Source organism: Triticum aestivum, chromosome 5D, assembly GCF_018294505.1.
Source record: "Triticum aestivum cultivar Chinese Spring chromosome 5D, IWGSC CS RefSeq v2.1, whole genome shotgun sequence".
Lineage (NCBI taxonomy): Eukaryota > Viridiplantae > Streptophyta > Magnoliopsida > Poales > Poaceae > Triticum > Triticum aestivum.
The window spans coordinates 360,008,169-360,030,331 of NC_057808.1; the positions used below are offsets into that span (position 1 = coordinate 360,008,169).

The 22,163-nt window shown below is 48.4% G+C and overlaps 1 protein-coding gene across 1 annotated transcript; it reads right to left on the reverse strand.

Moving 5' to 3' along the window:
• Positions 1–19,162: 19,162 nt before the first annotated feature.
• LOC123124925 (serine carboxypeptidase 1-like) lies at positions 19,163–21,645 on the reverse strand. Its single transcript, XM_044545474.1, has 8 exons — positions 21,248–21,645; positions 21,041–21,148; positions 20,693–20,970; positions 20,205–20,450; positions 20,014–20,126; positions 19,750–19,836; positions 19,566–19,671; positions 19,163–19,471 (listed from the first exon to the last, which is right to left on the reverse strand). Exons 1-8 carry the CDS (start codon positions 21,624–21,626, stop codon positions 19,316–19,318), a joined length of 1,473 nt encoding a protein of 490 aa, XP_044401409.1. The 5' UTR covers positions 21,627–21,645; the 3' UTR covers positions 19,163–19,315.
• Between the last annotated feature and the right edge of the window lie 518 nt (positions 21,646–22,163).

Below are 22,163 nucleotides of genomic sequence, written 5' to 3' on the forward strand. Positions count from 1 at the left end.
GGTGGTTCCCAAACAGAATGGTAAATTTTATACTCCCCCTCCACCAACAAGCATCAATCCATGGCTTGCTCGAAACAACGAGTGCCTCCAACTAACAACAGTCCCGGGGGAGTTTTGTTTGCAATTATTTTGATTTGATTTGCATAAAGCACGGGACTGGGCATCCAGGTGACCAGCCATTTTCTCGTGACTGAGGAGCGGAGTCCACTCCTCTTGAGAATAACCCGCCTAGCATGGAAGATACGGACATCCCTAGTTGATACATGAGCTATTCGAGGATACAAAACAGAATTCCATTTGAAGGTTTAGAGTTTGGCACATACAAATTTACTTGGAACGACAGGTAGATACCGCATATATAGGAAGGTATGGTGGACTCATCTGGAATAACTTTGGGTTTTAAGGGATTGGATACACAAGCAGTATTCCCGCTTAGTACAAGTAAAGGCTAGCAAAAAACTGGGAAGCGACCAACTAGAGAGCGACAACAGTCATGAACATGCATTAAAATTAATGAACATTGAGTGCAAGCATGTGTAGGATATAATCCACCATGAACATAAATATCATGAAGGCTATGTTGATTTGTTTCAACTACATGTGTGAACATGTGCCAAGTCAAGTCACTTGAATCATTCAAAGGAGGATACCACCCCATCATACCACATCACAACCATTTTAATAGCATGTTGGCACGCAAGGTAAACAATTATAAGCTCCTAGCTAATTAAGCATGGCATAAGCAACTATAATCTCTAATTGTCATTGCAAACATGTTTATTCATAATAGGCTGAATCAGTAACGATGAACTAATCATATTTACAAAAACAAGAGAGGTCGAGTTCATACCAGCTTCTCTCATCTCAATCAGTCCATCATATATCATCATTATTGCCTTTCACTTGCACGACCGAACGATGTGAATAATAATAATAGTGCACGTGCATTGGACTAAGCTAGAATCTGCGAGCATTCAATAAGCAGGAGAAGACAAGGCAATATGGTCTCTTGGTTAAATCAACAATAATGCATATAAGAGCCACTTCAACAATTTAATTATGGTCTTCTCCTATCGACCCCCAAAGAAAAGAAAAGAAATAAAAACTATTTACACGGGAAAGCTCCCAACAAGCAGAAGAAGAACAGGAAATCTTTTTGGGTTTTCTTTTTAATTATTACTACTACAGCAAGAAAGTAAACTAGCTAAAAGCTACAACTAATTTTTTTGGTTTTCTTAAGGTTTATCAAACACACAAGAAGAAAGCATAAAAAAGAGAAAATAAACTAGCATGGATAGTACAATGAAAGAGTATGAGCACCGACAACTAGCAATGAGTGTGTAAACATAAATGTAATGTCGGTGGGAAATACGTACTCCCCCAAGCTTAGGCTTTTGGCCAAAGTTGGTTTATTGCCACGGATGGCCTGGCGGATATCCAAAGTTATAGTTGGGGTCGTACTGAGATGCAGCAGTTATTGCATCATGGGATGCAGCTTGGAGGCGAGCTATCTCAGCCCTCCTCTTATACTCTTCCGCCTCCTCTCTGGTTATAAAATATCTCCCTTTTGCCTGAAAGTCAAAGAAAGTAGAAGCAGGGAGAGCGACGTGATAGGTGCGTCGTCTGTCAAAGATTAGTCGGTACTGGAGGAACTGATTGTTCCTCTCAACAAAATGATGACGAACCATAGCCTCATAATCCAAATAAGCAGGAGGCAACTCAACATCATCCTCACGTATGGTTACACCAAGAAAATTGGCTATACGGGTTGCATAAATTCCACCAAAGAAATCTCCATTAAATCTATTATGATGCAACCTACGTGCAACAATGGCTCCCAAATTATAATGTTTTTCTCCTAACACAGCACTCCTAATAGTACTGAGGTCAGGGACACACATGTGACATGCTTCATCCTTACCATTTATGCACCTACCTATGAAGAGAGCAAAATAATGTATAGCCGGAAAATGAATGCTCCCTATGGTAGCTTGTGCAATGTCTCTAGATTCACCCACAGTTATACTAGCAAGAAAATTCCTAAACTTAGATTTGCGAGGCTCACTAGTACTACCCCATTGTGGAAGTTTGTAAGCAGTGGTAAAATCCTCTAAGTCCATAGTATAAGAATTTTCATAAAGATCAAACAGGATAGTTTGAGAATTGCATGAAGATGAAAATTCAAACCTAGAGGCAATAATAAATGGTTATTATTATATTTCTTTGTTCATGGTAATTGTCTATTATTCATGCTATAATTGTATTGTCCGGAAATCGTAATACATGTGTGAATACATAGACCACAACGTGTCCCTAGTAAGCCTCTAGTTGACTAGCTCGTTGATCAACAGATAGTCATGGTTTCCTGACTATGGACATTGGATGTCATTGATAACGGGATCACATCATTAGGAGAATGATGTGATGGACAAGACCCAATCCTAAGCATAGCATAAAAGATCGTGTAGCTTCGTTTGCTAGAGCTTTTCCAATGTCAAGTATCTTTTCCTTAGACCATGAGATCGTGCAACTCCCGGATACCGTAGGAGTGCTTTGGGTGTGCCAAACGTCACAACGTAACTGGGTGACTATAAAGGTGCACTACGGGTATCTCCGAAAGTGTCTGTTGGGTTGGCACGGATCGAGACTGGGATTTGTCACTCCGTGTGACGGAGAGGTATCTCTGGGCCCACTCGGTAATGCATCATCATAATGAGCTCAATGTGACTAAGGCGTTAGTCACGGGATCATGCATTGCGGTACGAGTAAAGAGACTTGCCGGTAACGAGATTGAACAAGGTATGGGGATACCGACGATCGAATCTCGGGCAAGTAACATACCGATTGACAAAGGGAATTGCATACAGATTGATTGAATCCTCGACACCGTGGTTCATCCGATGAGATCATCGTGGAACATGTGGGAGCCAACATGGGTATCCAGATCCCGCTATTGGTTATTGACCGGAGAGGCGTCTCGGTCATATCTGCATGTCTCCCGAACCCGTAGGGTCTACACACTTAAGGTCCGGTGACGCTAGGGTTGTAGAGATATATGTATGCGGAAACCCGAAAGTTGGTCAGAGTCCCGGATGAGATCCCGGACGTCACGAGAGGTTCCGGAATGGTCCGGAGGTGAAGATTTATATATGGGAAGTCTTATTTTGGTCGCCGGAAAAGTTTCGCGCTTTATCGGTATTGTACCGGGAGTGCCGAAAGGGGTCCGGGTGTCCACCAAGGGGTTCCACCAGCCCCGGGGGGCCACATGGGCTGTAAGGGGTGCGCCTTGGCCTATATGGGCCAAGGGCACCAGCCCCAAGAGGCCCATGCGCAAGAGATAAGAAAGAAGGGAGAGTCCTAAAGGGGGAAGGCACCTCCGAGGTGCCTTGTGGGGGAAGGACTCCCCCCTGGCCGCACCCTTCCTTGAAGGAAGGGGCAAGGCTGCGCCCCCCCCTCTCCCTTGGCCCTATATATAGTGGGGGGAAGGGAGGGCAGCAACATCTAAGCCTTGGGCGCCTCCCTCCTCCCCTGCAACACCTCTCTCTCTCTCGCAGAAGCTCGGCGAAGCCCTGCTGGAGACCCGCTACATCCACCACCACGCCGTCGTGCTGTTGGATCTCCATCAACCTCTCCTTCCCCCTTGCTGGATCAAGAAGGAGGAGACGTCGCTGCACCGTACGTGTGTTGAACGCGGAGGTGCCGTCCGTTCGGCACTCGGTCATCGGTGATTTGGATCACGGCGAGTACGACTCCGTCATCCACGTTCATTGGAACGCTTCCGCTCGCGATCTACAAGGGTATGTAGATCCACTCCTTTCCCCTCGTTGCTAGTAGACTCCATAGATGCATCTTGGTGAGCGTAGGAAAATTTTAAATTATGCTATGATTCGCAACAGTGGCATCATGAGCCAGGCCTATGCGTAGTTACTATGCACGAGTAGAACACAAAGAAGTTGTGGGCGTTGATGTTGCCAATTCTTCTTGCCGCTACTAGTCGTTTCTTGTTTCGGCGGCATTGTAGGATGAAGCGGCCCGGACCGACCTTACACGTACGCTTACGTGAGACAGGTTCCACCGATTGACATGCACTAGTTGCATAAGGTGGCTAGCGGGTGTCTGTCTCTCCTACTTTAGTCGGAACGGATTCCATGAAAAGGGTCCTTATGAAGGGTAAATAGAAATTGGCAAATCACGTTGTGGTCATACGTAGGTAAGAAAACGTTCTTGTTAGAAACCTACAAACCACGTAAAACTTGCAACAACAATTAGAGGACGTCTAACTTGTTTTTGCAGCAAGTGATATATGTGATATGATATGGCCAGAAGATGTGATGAATGATATATGTGATGTATGAGATTGATCATATTCTTGTAATAGGAATCACGACTTGCATGTCGATGAGTATGACAACCGGCAGGAGCCATAGGAGTTGTCTTTATTATTTTGCATGACCTGCATGTCATTGAATAACGCCATGTAATTTACTTTACTTTGTTGCTAAACGCGTTAGCCATACAAGTAGAAGTAATCATTGGCGTGACGACTTCATGAAGACACAATGATGGAGATCATGATGATGGGGATCATGGTGTCATGCCGGTGAAGAAGATGATCATGGTGCCCCGAAGATGGAGATCAAAGGAGCATGATGATATTGGCCATATCATGTCACTATTTGATTGCATGTGATGTTTATCATGTTTTTGCATCTTATTTGCTTAGAACGACGGTAGTAAGTAAGATGATCCCTTATAATAATTTCAAGAAAGTGTTCACCCTAACTGTGCACCGTTGCGAAGGTTCGTTGTTTCGAAGCACCACGTGATGATCGGGTGTGATAGATCCTAACGTTCGAATACAACGGGTGTTGACGAGCCTAGCATGTACAGACATGGCCTCGGAACACACGCAATACACTTAGGTTGACTTGACGAGCCTAGCATGTACAGACATGGCCTCGGAACACGGAGGACCGAAAGGTCGAGCATGAGTCGTATAGAAGATACGATCAACATGGAGATGTTCACCGATCTTGACTAGTCCGTCTCACGTGATGATCGGACACGGCCTAGTTGAACTCGGATCATGTTTCACTTAGATGACGAGAGGGATTTCTATCTGAGTGGGAGTTCATTAAATAATTTGATTATATGAACTTAATTATCATGAACTTAGTCTAAAATCTTTACACTATGTATTGTAGATCAAATGGCCCACGTTGTCCTCAATTTCAACGCGTTCCTAGAGAAAACCAAGCTGAAAGATGATGGCAACAACTATACGGACTGGGTCCAGAACCTGAGGATCATCCTCATAGCAGCCAAGAAAGATTATGTCTTAGAAGCACCGCTAGGTGAAGCACCAATCCCTGAGAACCAAGACATTATGAACGCTTGGCAGCAGCGTGCTGATGATTACTCCCTCGTTCAGTGCGGCATGCTTTACAGCTTAGAACCGGGTCTCCAAAAGCGTTTTGAGAAACATGGAGCATATGAGATGTTCGAGGAGCTGAAACTGGTTTTTCAAGCTCATGCCCGGGTCGAGAGATATGATGTCTCCGACAAGTTCTTCAGCTGTAAAATGGAGGAGAACAGTTCTGTTAGTGAGCACATACTCAGAATGTCTGGGTTGCACAACCGCTTGTCTCAGCTGGGAGTTAATCTCCCGGATGACGCGGTCATTGACAGAATCCTCCAGTCGCTTCCACCAAGCTACAAGAGCTTTGTGATGAACTACAATATGCAGGGGATGGAAAAGACCATTCCCGAGGTATATTCAATGCTGAAATCAGCTGAGGTAGAGATCAGAAAAGAACATTAAGTGTTGATGGTGAATAAAACCACTAAGTTCAAGAAGGGCAAGGGTAAGAAGAACTTCAAGAAGGACAGCAAGGGAGTTGCCGCGCCCGGTAAGCCAGTTACCGGGAAGAAGTCAAAGAATGGACCCAAGCCCGAGACTGAGTGCTTTTACTGCAAGGGAAGTGGTCACTGGAAGCGGAACTGCCCCAAATATTTAGCGGACAAGAAGAAGGCCGGCAACACCCAAGGTATATGTGATATACAAGTAATTGATGTGTACCTTACCAGTACTCGTAGTAGCTCCTGGGTATTTGATACCGGTGCGGTTGCTCATATTTGTAACTCAAAACAGGAACTACGGAATAAACGGAGACTGGCAAAGGACGAGGTGACGATGCGCGTCGGGAATGGTTCCAAGGTCGATGTGATCGCCGTCGGCACGCTACCTCTGCATCTACCCACGGGATTAGTTTTAAACCTCAATAATTGTTATTTAGTGCCAGCTTTGAGCATGAACATTTTATCTGGATCTCGTTTAATTCGAGATGGCTACTCATTTAAATCTGAGAATAATGGTTGTTCTATTTATTTGAGAGATATGTTTTATGGTCATGCCCCTCTGGTCAATGGTTTATTTTTGATAAATCTCGAACGTGATGTTACACATGTTCATAGTGTGAATACCAAAAGATGTAAAGTTAACGATAGTCCCACATACTTGTGGCACTGCCGCCTTGGTCACATTGGTGTCAAGCGCATGAAGAAGCTCCATGCAGATGGACTTTTGGAGTCTCTTGATTACGAATCATTTGACACGTGCGAACCATGCCTCATGGGTAAGATGACCAAGACTCCGTTCTCCGGAACAATGGAGCGAGCAACCAACTTATTGGAAATCATACATACCGATGTGTGTGGTCCAATGAGTGTTGAGGCTCGCGGAGGATATCGTTATGTTCTCACTCTCACTGATGATTTAAGTAGATATGGGTATGTCTACCTAATAAAACACAAGTCTGAAATCTTTGAAAAGTTCAAGGAATTTCAGAGTGAGGTTGAGAATCAACGTGACAGGAAAATAAAATTCTTACGATCAGATCGTGGTGGAGAATATTTAAGTCACGAATTTGGTACACACTTAAGGAAATGTGGAATAGTTTCACAACTCACGCCGCCTGGAACACCTCAGAGAAATGGTGTGTCCGAACGTCGTAATCGCACTCTATTGGATATGGTGCGATCTATGATGTCTCTTACCGATTTACCGCTCTCATTTTGGGGTTATGCTTTAGAGACTGCCGCATTCACTTTAAATAGGGCACCGTCTAAATCCGTTGAGACGACACCGTATGAATTATGGTTTGGGAAGAAACCTAAGCTGTCGTTTCTAAAAGTTTGGGGATGCGATGCTTATGTCAAGAAACTTCAACCTGAAAAGCTCGAACCCAAATCGGAAAGATGCGTCTTCATAGGATACCCTAAGGAAACTATTGGGTACACCTTCTACCTCAGATCCGAAGGCAAGATCTTCGTTGCCAAGAACGGGTCCTTTCTAGAGAAGGAGTTTCTCTCGAAAGAATTGAGTGGGAGGAAAGTGGAACTTGATGAGGTGATAGTCACCCCTTCCGAGTCGGAAAATAGCGCAGCGCGGGAAAATGTTCCTGTGGTGCCTACACCGACGGGGGAGGAAGTTAATGATGATGATCATGAAGCTTCGGATCAAGTTGCCACTGAACTTCGTAGGTCCACAAGGACACGTTCCGCACCAGAGTGGTACGGCAACCCTGTCCTTGAAATCATGTTGTTAGACAACGGTGAACCTTCGAACTATGAAGAAGCGATGGCGGGCCCGGATTCCGACAAATGGCTAGAAGCCATGAAATCCGAGATAGAATCCATGTATGAAAACAAAGTATGGACTTTGACTGACTTGCCCGATGAGCGGCGAGCCATAGAAAACAAATTGATCTTTAAGAAGAAGACGGACGCAGATGGTAATGTGACCATCTACAAAGCTCGACTTGTCGCTAAGGGTTATCGACAAGTTCAAGGGGTTGACTACGATGAGACTTTCTCACCCGTAGCGAAGCTGAAGTCCGTCCGAATCATGTTAGCAATTGCCGCATACTATGATTATGAGATATGGCAGATGGACGTCAAAACGGCTTCCTTAAGGAAGAGTTGTATATGATGCAGCCGGAAGGTTTTGTCGATCCTAAGAATGCTAACAAAGTATGCAAGCTCCAATGCTCAATCTATGGGCTGGTGCAAGCATCTCGGAGTTGGAACATTCGCTTTGATGAGATGATCAAAGCGTTTGGGTTTACACAGACTTATGGAGAAGCCTGTGTTTACAAGAAAGTGAGTGGGAGCTCTGTAGCATTTCTCATATTATATGTGGATGACATATTATTGATGGGAAATGATGTAGAATTATTGGAAAGTATAAAGGCCTATTTGAATAAGTGTTTTTCAATGAAGGACCTTGGAGAAGCTGCTTATATATTAGGCATCAAAATCTATAGAGATAGATCAAGACGCCTCATTGGTCTTTCACAGAGTACATACCTTGACAAGATATTGAAGAAGTTCAGTATGGATCAGTCCAAGAAGGGGTTCTTGCCTGTATTGCAAGGTGTGCAATTGAGCACGGCTCAATGCCCGACCACGGCAGAAGATATAGAAGAGATGAGTGTCATCCCCTATGCCTCGGCCATAGGGTCTATTATGTATGCCATGCTGTGTACCAGACCTGATGTAAACCTTGCCGTAAGTTTGGTAGGAAGGTACCAAAGAAATCCCGGCAAGGAACACTGGACAGCGGTCAAGAATATCCTGAAGTACCTGAAGAGGACTAAGGATATGTTTCTCGTTTATGGAGGTGACGAAGAGCTCGTCGTAAAGGGATACGTCGACGCTAGCTTCGACACAGATCTGGATGACTCGAAGTCACAGACCGGATACGTGTATATATTGAATAGAGGAGCAGTAAGCTGGTGCAGTTGCAAGCAAAGCGTCGTGGCGGGATCTACATGTGAAGCGGAGTACATGGCAGCCTCGGAGGCAGCACAGGAAGCAGTCTGGATGAAGGAGTTCATTACCGACCTAGGGGTGATTCCCAATGCGTCGGGCCCAATGACTCTCTTTTGTGACAACACTGGAGCTATTGCCCTTGCGAAGGAGCCCAGGTTTCACAGGAAGACCAGACATATCAAGCGTCGCTTCAACTCCATTCGTGAAAGTGTTCAAAATGGAGACATAGATATTTGTAAAGTGCACACGGACCTGAATGTAGCAGATCCGTTGACTAAACCTCTCCCTAGGGCAAAACATGATCAACACCAGGACACAATGGGTGTTCGATTCATCACAATGTAACTAGATTATTGACTCTAGTGCAAGTGGGAGACTGTTGGAAATATGCCCTAGAGGCAATAATAAATGGTTATTATTATATTTCTTTGTTCATGGTAATTGTCTATTATTCATGCTATAATTGTATTGTCCGGAAATCGTGATACATGTGTGAATACATAGACCACAACCTGTCCCTAGTAAGCCTCTAGTTGACTAGCTCGTTGATCAACAGATAGTCATGGTTTCCTGACTATGGACATTGGATGTCATTGATAACGGGATCACATCATTAGGAGAATGATGTGATGGACAAGACCCAATCCTAAGCATAGCATAAAAGATCGTGTAGTTTCGTTTGCTAGAGCTTTTCCAATGTCAAGTATCTTTTCCTTGGACCATGAGATCGTGCAACTCCCGGATACCATAGGAGTGCTTTGGGTGTGCCAAACGTCACAACGTAACTGGGTGACTATAAAGGTGCATTACGGGTATCTCCGAAAGTGTCTGTTGGGTTGGCACGGATCGAGACTGGGATTTGTCACTCCGTGTGACGGAGAGGTATCTCTGGGCCCACTCGGTAATGCATCATCATAATGAGCTCAATATGACTAAGGCGTTAGTCACGGGATCATGCATTGCGGTACGAGTAAAGAGACTTGCCGGTAACGAGATTGAACAAGGTATTGGGATACCGACGATCGAATCTCGGGCAAGTAACATACCGATTGACAAAGGGAATTGCATACGGATTGATTGAATCTTCGACACCGTGGTTCATCCGATGATATCATCGTGGAACATGTGGGATCCAACATGGGTATCCAGATCCCGCTGTTGGTTATTGACCGGAGAGGCGTCTCGGTCATGTCTGCATGTCTCCCGAACCCGTAGGGTCTACACACTTAAGGTCCGGTGACGCTAGGGTTGTAGAGATATATGTATGCGGAAACCCGAAAGTTGTTCGGAGTCCCGGATGAGATCCCGGACGTCACGAGAGGTTCCGGAATGGTCCGGAGGTAAAGATTTATATATGGGAAGTCTTATTTTGGTCGCCGGAAAAGTTTCGCGCTTTATCGGTATTGTACCGGGAGTGCCGAAAGGGGTCCGGGGGTCCACCAAGGGGGTCCACCAGCCCCGGGGGGCCACATGGGCTGTAAGGGGTGCGCCTTGGCCTATATGGGCCAAGGGCACCAGCCCCAAGAGGCCCAAGCGCAAGAGATAAGAAAGAAGGGAGAGTCCTAAAGGGGGAAGGCACCTCCGAGGTGCCTTGGGGGGGAAGGACTCCCCCCTGGCCGCACCCTTCCTTGAAGGAAGGGGCAAGGCTGCGCCCCCCCCTCTCCCTTGGCCCTATATATAGTGGGGGGAAGGGAGGGCAGCAACATCTAAGCCTTGGGCGCCTCCCTCCTCCCCTGCAACACCTCTCTCTCTCTCGCAGAAGCTCGGCGAAGCCCTGCCGGAGACCCGCTACATCCACCACCACGCCGTCGTGCTGTTGGATCTCCATCAACCTCTCCTTCCCCCTTGCTGGATCAAGAAGGAGGAGACGTCGCTGCACCGTACGTGTGTTGAACGCGGAGGTGCCGTCCGTTCGGCACTCGGTCATCGGTGATTTGGATCACGGCGAGTACGACTCCGTCATCCACGTTCATTGGAACGCTTCCGCTCGCGATCTACAAGGGTATGTAGATCCACTCCTTTCCCCTCGTTGCTAGTAGACTCCATAGATGCATCTTGGTGAGCGTAGGAAAATTTTAAATTATGCTACGATTCCCAACAATGTGTCACCCTATGTTATGACTGTTACATGATGAACCGCATCCGGCATAATTCTCCATCACCGATCCAATGCGTGCGAGCTTTTCACATATTGTTCTCCGCTTATTTACTTTTCCGTTGCTACTGTTACAATCACTACAAAACCCAAAAATATTACTTCTGCTACCGTTACCGTTACTTCCATACTACTTTGCTACTAAATACTTTGCTGCAGATACTAAATTATCCAGGTGTGGTTGAATTGACAACTCAACTGCTAATACTTGAGAATATTCTTTGGCTCCCCCTGTGTCGAATCAATAAATTTGGGTTGAATACTCTACCCTCGAAAACTGTTGCGATCCCCTATACTTGTGGGCTATCAACCTCCGATCATCACTGCACCCTGCCCAATCTGCATCAGAAAACAGCTCAACAGCATTGAAGGGGATTTCCTTATAGGGAGGCCCATGCTCCGAGTATACTTTAAGTATCTCAAAATCCGTTTGACTGCTGAGAGATGTATAGTTGTGGGTGCATGAAGAAACTGGCAAACACGGTTTACTGCAAAGGATATATCTGGTTGTAAGTGTTAGATATTGAAGAGCACCAACCAGACTACGATACTTGGTGCTATCATCTTGAGACAATGGCGACCCACTTTCCTTGGTGAGCTTCTCAGCCGAAGACATGGGTGTGGTGGAGATATTGCAATTTTCCATATTTGCTCGATGAAGAATGTCACCAATATACTTCTGTTGAGAAAGTACAACCCCCCCGGCGACGATCTCACCTCAACTCCAAGGAAGTAATGCAGAGGACCGAGATCTTTGATAGCAAAGGAAGCCTGAAGATCAGAAAGCAACTCGGTGGTAGCAGTAGGAGACGAGCTGGCCACAATGATATCATCCACATACACAAGCATAAACATGGTGACACGAGCATGATGAAAGACAAACAAGGAGGTGTCAGCCTTAGATGCCACAAAACCAAGTTGGAGAAGCCGAGAACTGAGCCTGGAATACCACGCTCGAGGAGCTTGTTTAAGACCATAGATTGCCTTCCTGAGCTTGCAGAGATGTCGTGGAGCCCTGGGATCCACAAAACTAGGGGGTTGTCGCATGTACACCTCTTCTTGAAGAACACCATGAAGAAAGGCGTTTTGGACATCCAGCTGACACAAGCACCACCCACGAGAGACTGCAATGGAGAGAACCAAGCGAACAGTGACCGGTTTGACGACGGGACTGAACGTATCATCATAGTCCAAGCCATATCGTTGTTTGAACCCCTTTGCAAGGAGTCGTGCCTTATAACGATCAACTGTTCCATCCGCCTTGTGCTTGAGTTTGAAAACCCATTTGCAGTCGATCAGGTGCCAAAGACCAGGTGCCATTGTGATGAAGAGCCGCAAGCTCGAGTTGCATGGCCGCACGCCACGCGGGAGAATGGAGAGCTTCACGATGATCAGTAGGTTCCCGCGAGGCGAGAAACGCACGTCGAGACGGGTCATACGTGACCGTGCCATCGGTGCGTTGCATGGTCTTGCGTGTGTTGTCACGTAGGCGAGTCACCATGGTGTGGACGGGCGGAGCATCGGATCCGCACGAAGCAGAAGATCCAGGTGGGAGATGCTCCTCGGATCCCGTACCAGCGGCAGGGCGAGCGGGACTGAGATCCACCTGGGATCCCGAGCCGGTAGCTGGCGGGGCGGCAGGAACTGCAGCGGCAGCCCGCCCTGAAGCCACGTGTGGCTCGGCCCGAGACATGTCGGGCTGGAGGAAAGCCGGCCAAGGTGTGGACCTCGCCACTGGCGCGGGTGGAGCCGCGGGTGCGGGTGGAGGGGAGGCCGACCCGTCAGTGGGCGCCACGCGGCCCACTGCGGAGGCCGCTGCACCGCCGCTGCCTGGCGCGGGGGGAGACGCGTCACTGTCCGCTGACAGCGCGGGATCCAAGACCGGATCAGCCTCGGATCGGTCACCAGGATCTCCTGGGATCCCGTGGTGGTTTCGCCTGGGATTTTCTGCGCCGTGGGAGATCCTGCATCCAAGTTAGCACGCAAACCAGGGGTACAATAGTTCATGTGGTCATGCGAAAATAACAATATGGCATGTTCGGCTACCCTGGGTGGTATGGGAGAGGGGAGAGGACTAGCGAATGGAGAAACCTGTTCGTTAAACGTGACATCGCAAGAGATGTACACGCGGGTAGTGGGCAAGTGTAAGCACTTGTAGCCCTTGTGACGAATGCTGTACCCAACAAAGACACATTGTTGATATCGAAAAGCAAGTTTGTGTGTGTTGTAGGGGCGTAAGTTGGGCCAACAAGCACACCCAAACGTACGGAGAGATGTATAGTCGGGTTTGGTGTTAAACATTTTTTCCATAGGACTTGTGTTGCCAATGACACGACTAGGAGGTCGATTTATGAGGTAGCAAGATGAAAGATATGCCTCATCCCAAAAACGAAGGGGCATAGACGCATGTGATAACAGAGATAACCCCATGTCAACAATGTGACGGTGTTTCCTTTCGGCAGAACCGTTCTGTTGATGTGTGTGTGGACAGGAAACGTGATGCATAATACCAAGTTGATGAAAAAAGATGTTGCTGAGTTTCTCGTACTCACCACCCCAGTCGGACTGAACACATAGAACTTTACGAGACAAGAGGCGTTCAACGTGAGCAAGAAAATCACGAAAGACATCAAACACATCACATTTCCGTTTGATAAGATAAATCCAAACAAACTTACTATAATCATCAATGAATGAGACATAGTACTGGAACCCACCAGAAGAGGTTTTGGCAGGTCCCCACACATCCGAAAAAATAAGTTCTAAGGGAAAGGAAGAAACACTCGATGATCTAGGGAAAGGTGCTGGTGTGCTTTGCCTTGCTGACAAGCATTACACACATGGGTCAAAGACCGACTAGATGAAGCTAGCTTATTTGAAGATAAAATTTGTTGAACAACTTGTGTGGAGGGATGGCCAAGTCTTGCATGCCAATCTTCAACAGATAACCTAACCGAAGACAAAGCACGAGGAGGTGATGGCCGAATGGGATAGAGCCCATTCTCACATCTGCCTTGAAGTAGAACCCTCTTGGTGATCAAATCCTTCATAAGAAAATGAGTAGGGTAATACTTTAGATAAGCATGATTATCAACGGCAAGACGATTAACGGAAAGAAGATTTTTGTCAGCATTAGGGACATACAAGATATTGCGAAGTTTCAGATTTGCAGAGGGAGTAGGAAGAATTGCATGACCACGATGAGCTATGTGCAAACCTGAACCGTCGGCTGTGTGGATGCGATCCCTCCCTGGATACTTCTCTCGGATCATGAGGCGATCGAGGTCGCCAGTGATGTGGTCGGTGGCGTCGGTGTCAGTGAACCAGGCGGGATCTCCTAAGATGGAAGGAGGAGATGCAGCAGCGAGACCAGCCATCTTGGATTGTTGGGGTTGGAAGGCGTGGTTGTAGCGCTGGCCGCACTCCCAGGCATAGTGCCCAGGACCGCGGCAGAGCTGGCACTGGACGCAGTTGTCACCTCAATCGCAATAATCGCCGCGGTCACCGCCTCAGTTGCCGCCGAAGTTGCCTTGCTGGCGCGCACCACCCCCGCCACGGTTCCCGCGGTCACCTCCGCAAGAATTGTTGTAGCCGTCGCGGTCACCGCCGTTGCCGCGACCCTTGCCGCGGTAGTTGCCCTTGCCCCGATTGGGAGGGTTGTTGTTGGTGTTGCCGTTGGTGTCCCGAGCGACGTAGTTGACGGAGGAGCCGCTGGGATGAAGACGAGCGGCGTTGTACTCACGACGGCGTTCGAAGGCGATGGCGTGGGAGTAAAACTCCCCAAGAGACATTCCATCAAGGCAAGTCGTGGCAGCAATGATGAGTGGCTCGTAGTCGCTGTCGAGGCCGGTGATGACGGCGGTGATGATGTCCTCATCACGCATGGCATGGCCGACGGCAGCAAGCTGGTCGGCGTTGGTGCGGATCTTGGCGAAGTAGTCCGCCATGGAGAGGTTGCCCTTCCGGAAGACCGCCATGTCCAGCTTGATCTGGATGATGCTGGCACGACAGTGGATGTTGTACATCTCCTCGACATGCGCCCAGATGGCGCGAGACGTTTCAAACCGATGCACCTGCTGCAGCACTTCATCGGAGAGAGAGGCGAGGAGGTAGCTGAGAACAATCTGGTCCTGACGGTACTAGTTGGCATACGCAGGGTTAGCTCCGGCGATGTGCAGAGGAGGAAGAACCTGAGCTCGCCATAGGAGGAAGTTGGAGGTGGTGAGCTTGGCGGTGATAAGGCTAGCAGATGGCGAGGGGACGGCGGACGCCGGCGGCCCGTTGAAGGCGGTGGGCAGTGATAGGGTTGAGAGAGCAGAGGAGGAGGAAGCGGAGGCCGTCGGGGAACCCATCGTGCGATTACGCGTGATGGCATGATACCATGTGAAACAGAAGAAGGAGATTGGGATTCGGCACAGCCCATAGGGCGGCCGGGGGAGTGTTTATATATGCAGCCTCTAGGGCACGACATAGCCGAGATTACATAGGTTGTTACAAGAGATAAGGAGATAACTACAAATATTAACAGCCTCCTAATCTATAACAACATTCTGTTTAACACTTGGATCCATTGTTGAGAAAATCGTTAACCGGTAGCTGCTCAGTTGGCTGCCGAGCAGGGGATTAATAGGCTAATCGGTAAGTTCATCAATTAATCGGCCAATTTATTAGTGTATCCACTACTCACTGACTCTACAAGTAGGGATTAATCGGCAAGTTAACTGATTTAATCGGCTGAATTCTTGAATAAGGCTTGGATCAAAAATTTAATGTTGGCTTCCTTTCCCGCGTGTAACATGTATTTCGCATTCCATTAGTTACACATTTTTCTGAGCCTATTCATGATGGGTTGGAAGTTCCCATTCTTGATCCTCCCCTCGGTGGTTGGCAGACCAAGGTATTTGGACTCAAAAGTGGTAGTCTCACCCTGAATCTCTTTTATGTCTTCTCTCACATGCGTCGGGCAAACTTCACGAAATAGCAATTAACATTTGCTCGTACATCTTAGAAATGTTGCCAATGGGCTGCAGAATGACCAATGCTTGATTCACATACGCTTTGACTGTCATCAGCGAATAAAATATTAGAAATACCAAGAGTGTTTCTGGCCACTTTGATAGGAGTCAATCTGCCGTCCAAAACTTCTCTATTTAGGATGCTTGTGAGTCCATCAACCACAAATAGGAAGCGATATGGGCTCAATCGATTGGGAAAATAAATCAAGTAGTTCTCCATTGCATCTAACCCAATACCTAATAGAGCAGACACACTTCATGACCCACTACACCCACTTCTGATTAAATTCGAGCTTAGTAAGGAACTCACGAAGGAAATTCCATTCCACATGGGCATAGGCCTCTGCAAGGTCTAGCTTGTATACACAATGGGTGTTAAGCTCACACCTGCTATGCTAAATCTTGTGAAAGCACTAAAGTCAATGAACGCATTGTTCATTATCATTCTCCTGGGAATGAAGGCACTCTAAATATCCGAAATAAGCTCATCAAGGATAGGACAAAGATGATTGACCATACACTTGGAGATCACTTTGTTAGAATTAATCCGAGGCGCGTAGTAAATCTATCGAGGACCAAACAATCACACGAGGCACGACACCGGGATTTTTTTAACGAGGTTCACTGACACGGAAACATTCCCGGGGCCTGACTATGGACCCTCCTTCCCATGACACCGCTACAATACCACACCCGGCCACTCGTGCGCCGGCACACCCCGCCAACTCCCTCAACGTGCATGTGCTATTATGTTGACAAATGTTACATCGTGTTTCGACACCCTCATTATATAAGAGGCCTAGGATACGAGAATCCTACTAGGACACTACAACGTACCCTATCTACACATCGTATGACTCCATGTCCGATTATAATCTTCCTTGTACAAAATATTCCACACAATTCCAACACACCTATGATAATACACAGGCTAATGGGGCGAAAATCTTTCACGCACTGAGGGTTATTACCTTTTGGAATCTTAACAGTGATTGTGTCATTAATCCCATCGGGCATCACTCCATCATCAGAAAATTTAAGCACTCCACGGACCACCTCCTCTTTTAGGATACCCCAAATTATCTTGAAAAACTGTGCTGGAAAATCGTCCGGGCCAAGCACTTTGAGGGGGCCTATCTTTTTTTTCTTTGCGACTAGAAAAGAGCATCACTCGCCTCCTTCTCGGTAAAGGGCGTCGTTACGTCCTCCCTCCCCGAGACGCTCTCGCAGGCGCCCTCGGGAGGAACCCTAGCGCTGCCTCCCCCGTCCCCCCTCGCCTCACCCTCCTCCCTCGCCGCCGCCGGGGGCGTCGCCGGCCTAAGGTCGCGTGGCGCTGGCGGCGGTGGGGCTGCTCCCTCCCGCGCGCAGATGGGGGCCGTCGCGGGGCGTCCCTCCTCTGCACGATGGTGGCGGCCATCGGGCCGGCCCTGCCTCATCTCCCTCCCTGCCACTGGCGTTCTGGTGGCCGGCGGCGCCGCCTCCTTCCTCTCCGGCACAACCCCTGGGGATCCGGCCCCCTGGATCGTGCTGGTGGCGGATCTGGCCCCTGGCCCAGATCCGGACGTGGTGGTTGGCGGTGGCAGTGGAGGCCGGCGGCCGTGTTTAGGTGGTGGCGCTGCAGCTGGGGTCCGTCTACTCCGGTGGGGTGGGGTGCTCCGGCTGGACCTGGCCAGGGCGCGGTGGCGCTGGTGTTGTGGTGGTGGTGGTGCGTGTCCGTTTTGCCGACGTATGGTGGGCGGGCGGCGCAGGTTGGGGCAGCGGCCCGGCGTGGTTGTTGCTCCGGCTGTGGGCGGTGGCGGCGTGGTGGGTCGGCTCTCTCGGTGTGGAGGCTTCCATTCGTCGTGCCTGCATCACGGCAGCCCGGCGGACCGGCTGGGACGACGGCTGGCTTTCTGGTGTCGGCTCGTCTGTAGGCAGCCCGTTTCAACCTTCGGTCCTCTCCTCGTCGTCCAGTTGCTACCTTCGTCGGAGGTTCGGCCTCCCCCGACAATGGTCCATCGCTCGTCTCACACCCGGCAGCAGGACTGACCTCGTCTCGCGCCCGGCAGCAGGACCGACCCCGTCTCGCGCCCGGCAGCAGGACCGAGCTCGTCTCGTGCCCGGTGCCCCGGACGGGTCGATGGAGGCCAGTTTTGGCCGACCTATTGGGTTTCGGCGTTGGGGGCGGCTCAGGTGTGCGAAAGGCTGCCCTTTCCGCCCGTATCTTTGGTTGGGGTTGCGGTGGGTCTCGAGTGAGGTGGTGTCGAGGTCTGGGATGCCAGGGTGGCGGCCCTGGTGGTGGTTCCGCGGTGCTCATGGGCAGAGCCCGTGGTTAGGTGTTGCCTGGTGGCCATGGTTGTGTGGGCGGCGTGGTATTGCGTGGTATTGGGGTGTGGCGTCCGGTGGTGGTGAGTGTTGGCCGGGGTGAAAACCTGATCTATCCGCGGATGGACCGGCGGCGGCGAAGCTCGTTCCCTTCTAGAAGGCGTCGTCGCGGCTCTCATTGCCCGTCGTGTTGCTCCAGAAGAAATTCTAATTCTCGGGTCGGGCGGTGGCGGCGCTCTGGTGTCATAACCTTCCTGAAGGCGCCACCTTGAAGCACACGGTTCGTCATAGGCGGCTTCATTCTTCGCGGTGGCATGCACACGGTTGAGGACTCCGGTTGCTCTCGTAGTACTAAGGATAGTGTTGATGCGCTCAGCGCCTTTGTATCTTGCCTTGCGTGCGTGAGAAACACTAGTACAATTATGAAGCTAATAATTAAGGAGCATCAAACAGAGTAGAATCGACATTTATTATCCGTCTCCTCTTGAAGACCAAAGAAGATGACATGTTGACATGTAAGATCTCATTATAATATCTCCTTTCCGGTTTATAGGGCTCAATTCAAAAATCTCACCAACCAAGATAGATGGTGAGTGGTGGAACAATTTTTGTAGTTTGCAAAACCAATCAATTAATGCGCTTGTTTTCCTTAAAAATTGTGTTTACCAATGCATTAATTGCAATACATGCATGTATAAAGTACATGCATTGGTCAATTCTCTCTTAATACTTGCATGCAATGATTTATTGCACCTTAAAATCTGAACATGTGATAAGGAACAACCAAATTGAGACTTATAAAATAAGAAAATTAAAATTTTAAGATAAATCTTATAAACCGAAAAGGAGGGGGTAATATGATACTACTCTTTCTGTATCACAATACTTGTGGCTAGGGAACTTATACTAGTTTTCCCTAACGACAAATAGTTCAGTACAGAGAGAGTACATGGCAGCACCTTGCATGGCGCCCAGTGTGCGGTGCTCAAGCATTCCATTCAGGAAGCGTTCATGCACCCTCGTCACGCGGGGGAAGCGTTCCATTCAGGAAGGAGCTGACCAGCACGAGCGCTGCCTCGGGCTGGTAGGACGGGACCGCGTGCCCGGCTGCCCTCACAGTTGCAAACACCAACCCACCCGTGTATCCCTGAACGAACCCTCCAGTCTGCAAGAAAAGCACGGCAGGATTATCAGAGTGGCAACGAGCAAAGACTTGCAGGCAAATCAGGACACGTAGCGATGCATGATCAATATTCTACCTCATCCTTTACCATCCACGGGCGCCATTGCTCCGTGACGTCGAGGCCGAGGTCCTTGATGGTGTAACTCGTGGCGATGAACGGGCACACGGAGTCAAAGTCGCCGCTGAAAACGCACATCTCTCCGTCACACACACACACACTCTCTGGCAGACCAGACGACCAGATGCATATATATACTTACCTGTACAGCCACACGGGCAGGTGGTGCTCTATCAGCCATTTGAGCGTCGGCACCATCGAGACCGGTGCATCCATCCAATTGAGTGAGCTGCAAAAATACTAGAGCGTTAGTTAAGCGCAGTTTATTTTGCTGCAAATCGTACGTATTTTGTACTCCCTTCGTCTCATAATATAAAAGCGTTTTTTAATTACATTAGTGTAAAAAACGCTCTTATATTATAAAACAGAGGGAGTAGTTTCTTCGATCCCAGTTAAGAAATCCTACGAGCAGAGTTGCCACTCTTGCGATCTAGCATGCAAAGCCTTCTGCACCCGAGGATCATTGAGGTACACGAATATGTAACGATCGCTGCAAATATCATACGACCTCGGTAGTATCTGCAAAATTTAGAGCAAAACGTATTTTGTCAAGGTAGTAGGTGTGTGGCTCTTTATAATTCAGTGGCGCTCTCTTACATAGCGGCTGTGGTACTGTGTTTCAGTTGGCCCTTCCATGCAAACCGGTTCATATACGTCGTAGGGATCGATGTTAGCATGAGTGCCATAGATCATATCTTCAACGCATGCTGTGTAGCCTGGCTTGTCTAAATGGCAGTTCTCGGTGATATTGGCCCACGCCTCATTTGATATCAATCCGTGGCCCCACTGATAGTCAACTTTCCCCTTATCGTTCATATTGGCATCAAGGTACGGGTTGCCGACCTAATTAACCAAAACAGAGATGCACTCACTATACTGTTTAAATAAATAGAATGAAACTTTGTAATACTCCCTCTGTCTGTAAATATAAGATGTTTTGGATATTTTAATATGGACTACGTACCAACCAAAATGAATAAACAAACAAACTAAAATCTGTCTATATACATCTGAATCAGGAAAAAATTAAAACGCAAGGAATGGACTGGAGTAACTATTATTAATAATCAATTAATGACTCGTACCAGGATACCCCGTAGGTTTATGGAAGTTCTTGTACTACTCTTGAGATTGTGGCCGAGGATGGTGGCTGCAAGCTGCGGCACATAGTGGCCGGCGTAACTCTCCCCGGAGATGTAGAAGGGGCGGCCTTTGTACTCCGGGAACCTCTTGAGCCAGTTAAGGAGGAAGACAAACGCATCGTCGGCCGTCCTCTTGTCCCCGCTCAAGTCGTATTCGGAGGTCGTGTTGGAGTACGAAAACCCAACACCGACAGGCGATTCCAAGAAGAGCACGTTGGCAACTGCAAGGATCTCACAAGTCGGATCGGATAATCGGTTGTAGTTCTAGTTCAGTTGCGTGCAGCGCCTTACCTTTGGTCCAGGCATGCGGGTTTTCGCTGAGAGTTCTCTTGTCCTTGTTCACGCGGAACGGGCCCATCTCCATCATCGCTCCGTAGCCAAGCGATGAGCATCCAGGACCTGCGCGTGCACCATGTAAGCATTGATAGTATCTATCATCACAGAGCACTCAAAGGTTCAACAACTGAATTGAAAGCATTTTGATCGTAACAAACTAACCTCCGTTGAGCCATAGGAGGAGTGGTTTCGCGGCCGCGTCGCTGGCTGCCTCGACGAAGTAGTAGAAGAGCGCTCGACCGTTCTTCTCGTGGACGCTCACGTACCCGCCGTACTGATTTAAGCCGATGGTGCCGCTAGGCTGCCCCGGCAGCACATGGATCTTATCGGCGGCCTTCAAATTGGCCAGGTCATGGACAGAGTACTCTCTGAGGCTACTGGTAGTGGTAGTGATTCCTACCTTTGGTTCATCTATGTTGTTGGCATTGCTACTGCTCCGTCTAGACCGGATGAACCTTCTAAGCTGAGCCTCTTGCGATGCATCTGCGTGCAACGCGGCCACGCAGACGAGGAGGAGCAGACCCAAGGGGGTGTTCCTCATAGTCTGCTATGGTAAAATGAGTAACTCTGTAGCTAAAATGATGAAGATGGATTCGTGGTTGGAGTTCATATATAGAGAAATTGTAACATGGTCCCGAACAATTTGTTTGAGTAATCCATGCACATTTAATGTGTTTTAATGCGCTAGAATCTTTTTAAGTATGCCATATCTTCCTACCCCCTAGAATTCATTGATGACAATATTGTGATCCTTGAGTAGTATACGATTTGTGTAGGCAAGACAATAATGTGTATTACTATTTCCCCTTTTATGCCATGATGTATTAACTAGATGATTCGATAAGATTTTTTTGCGCAATTAAACACGGGCATGGCTTGCCTGCTTCCGCGCCTTGCTCCCATCGGTGCTCCCGGGACACGTGGCATACGTCCAAATCATCATACCATTTTCTTCCTTTCAAAACAATTCCACAAAAAAGACGATTAATACGAACCAATACGTGGCCCGGGGGTTCTTGCCGGCGCTCCTCGGCCCGACGAATTCGGTCGCCGCCGATGTCCATGCCGCAGCAGGCGG

Bases quoted from the DNA above. Each gene is read 5' to 3' on its own strand.
- LOC123124925 (XM_044545474.1), bottom strand. From the start codon at position 21,626: ATGAGGAACACCCCCTTGGGTCTGCTCCTCCTCGTCTGCGTGGCCGCG. The intron at 20,127-20,204 runs GTAAGAGAGCGC...TAAATTTTGCAG, and splicing joins CACAGTACCACAGCCGCTAT to ATACTACCGAGGTCGTATGA. The intron at 19,837-20,013 runs GTAGGATTTCTT...GTATTTTTGCAG, and splicing joins CAAGAGTGGCAACTCTGCTC to CTCACTCAATTGGATGGATG.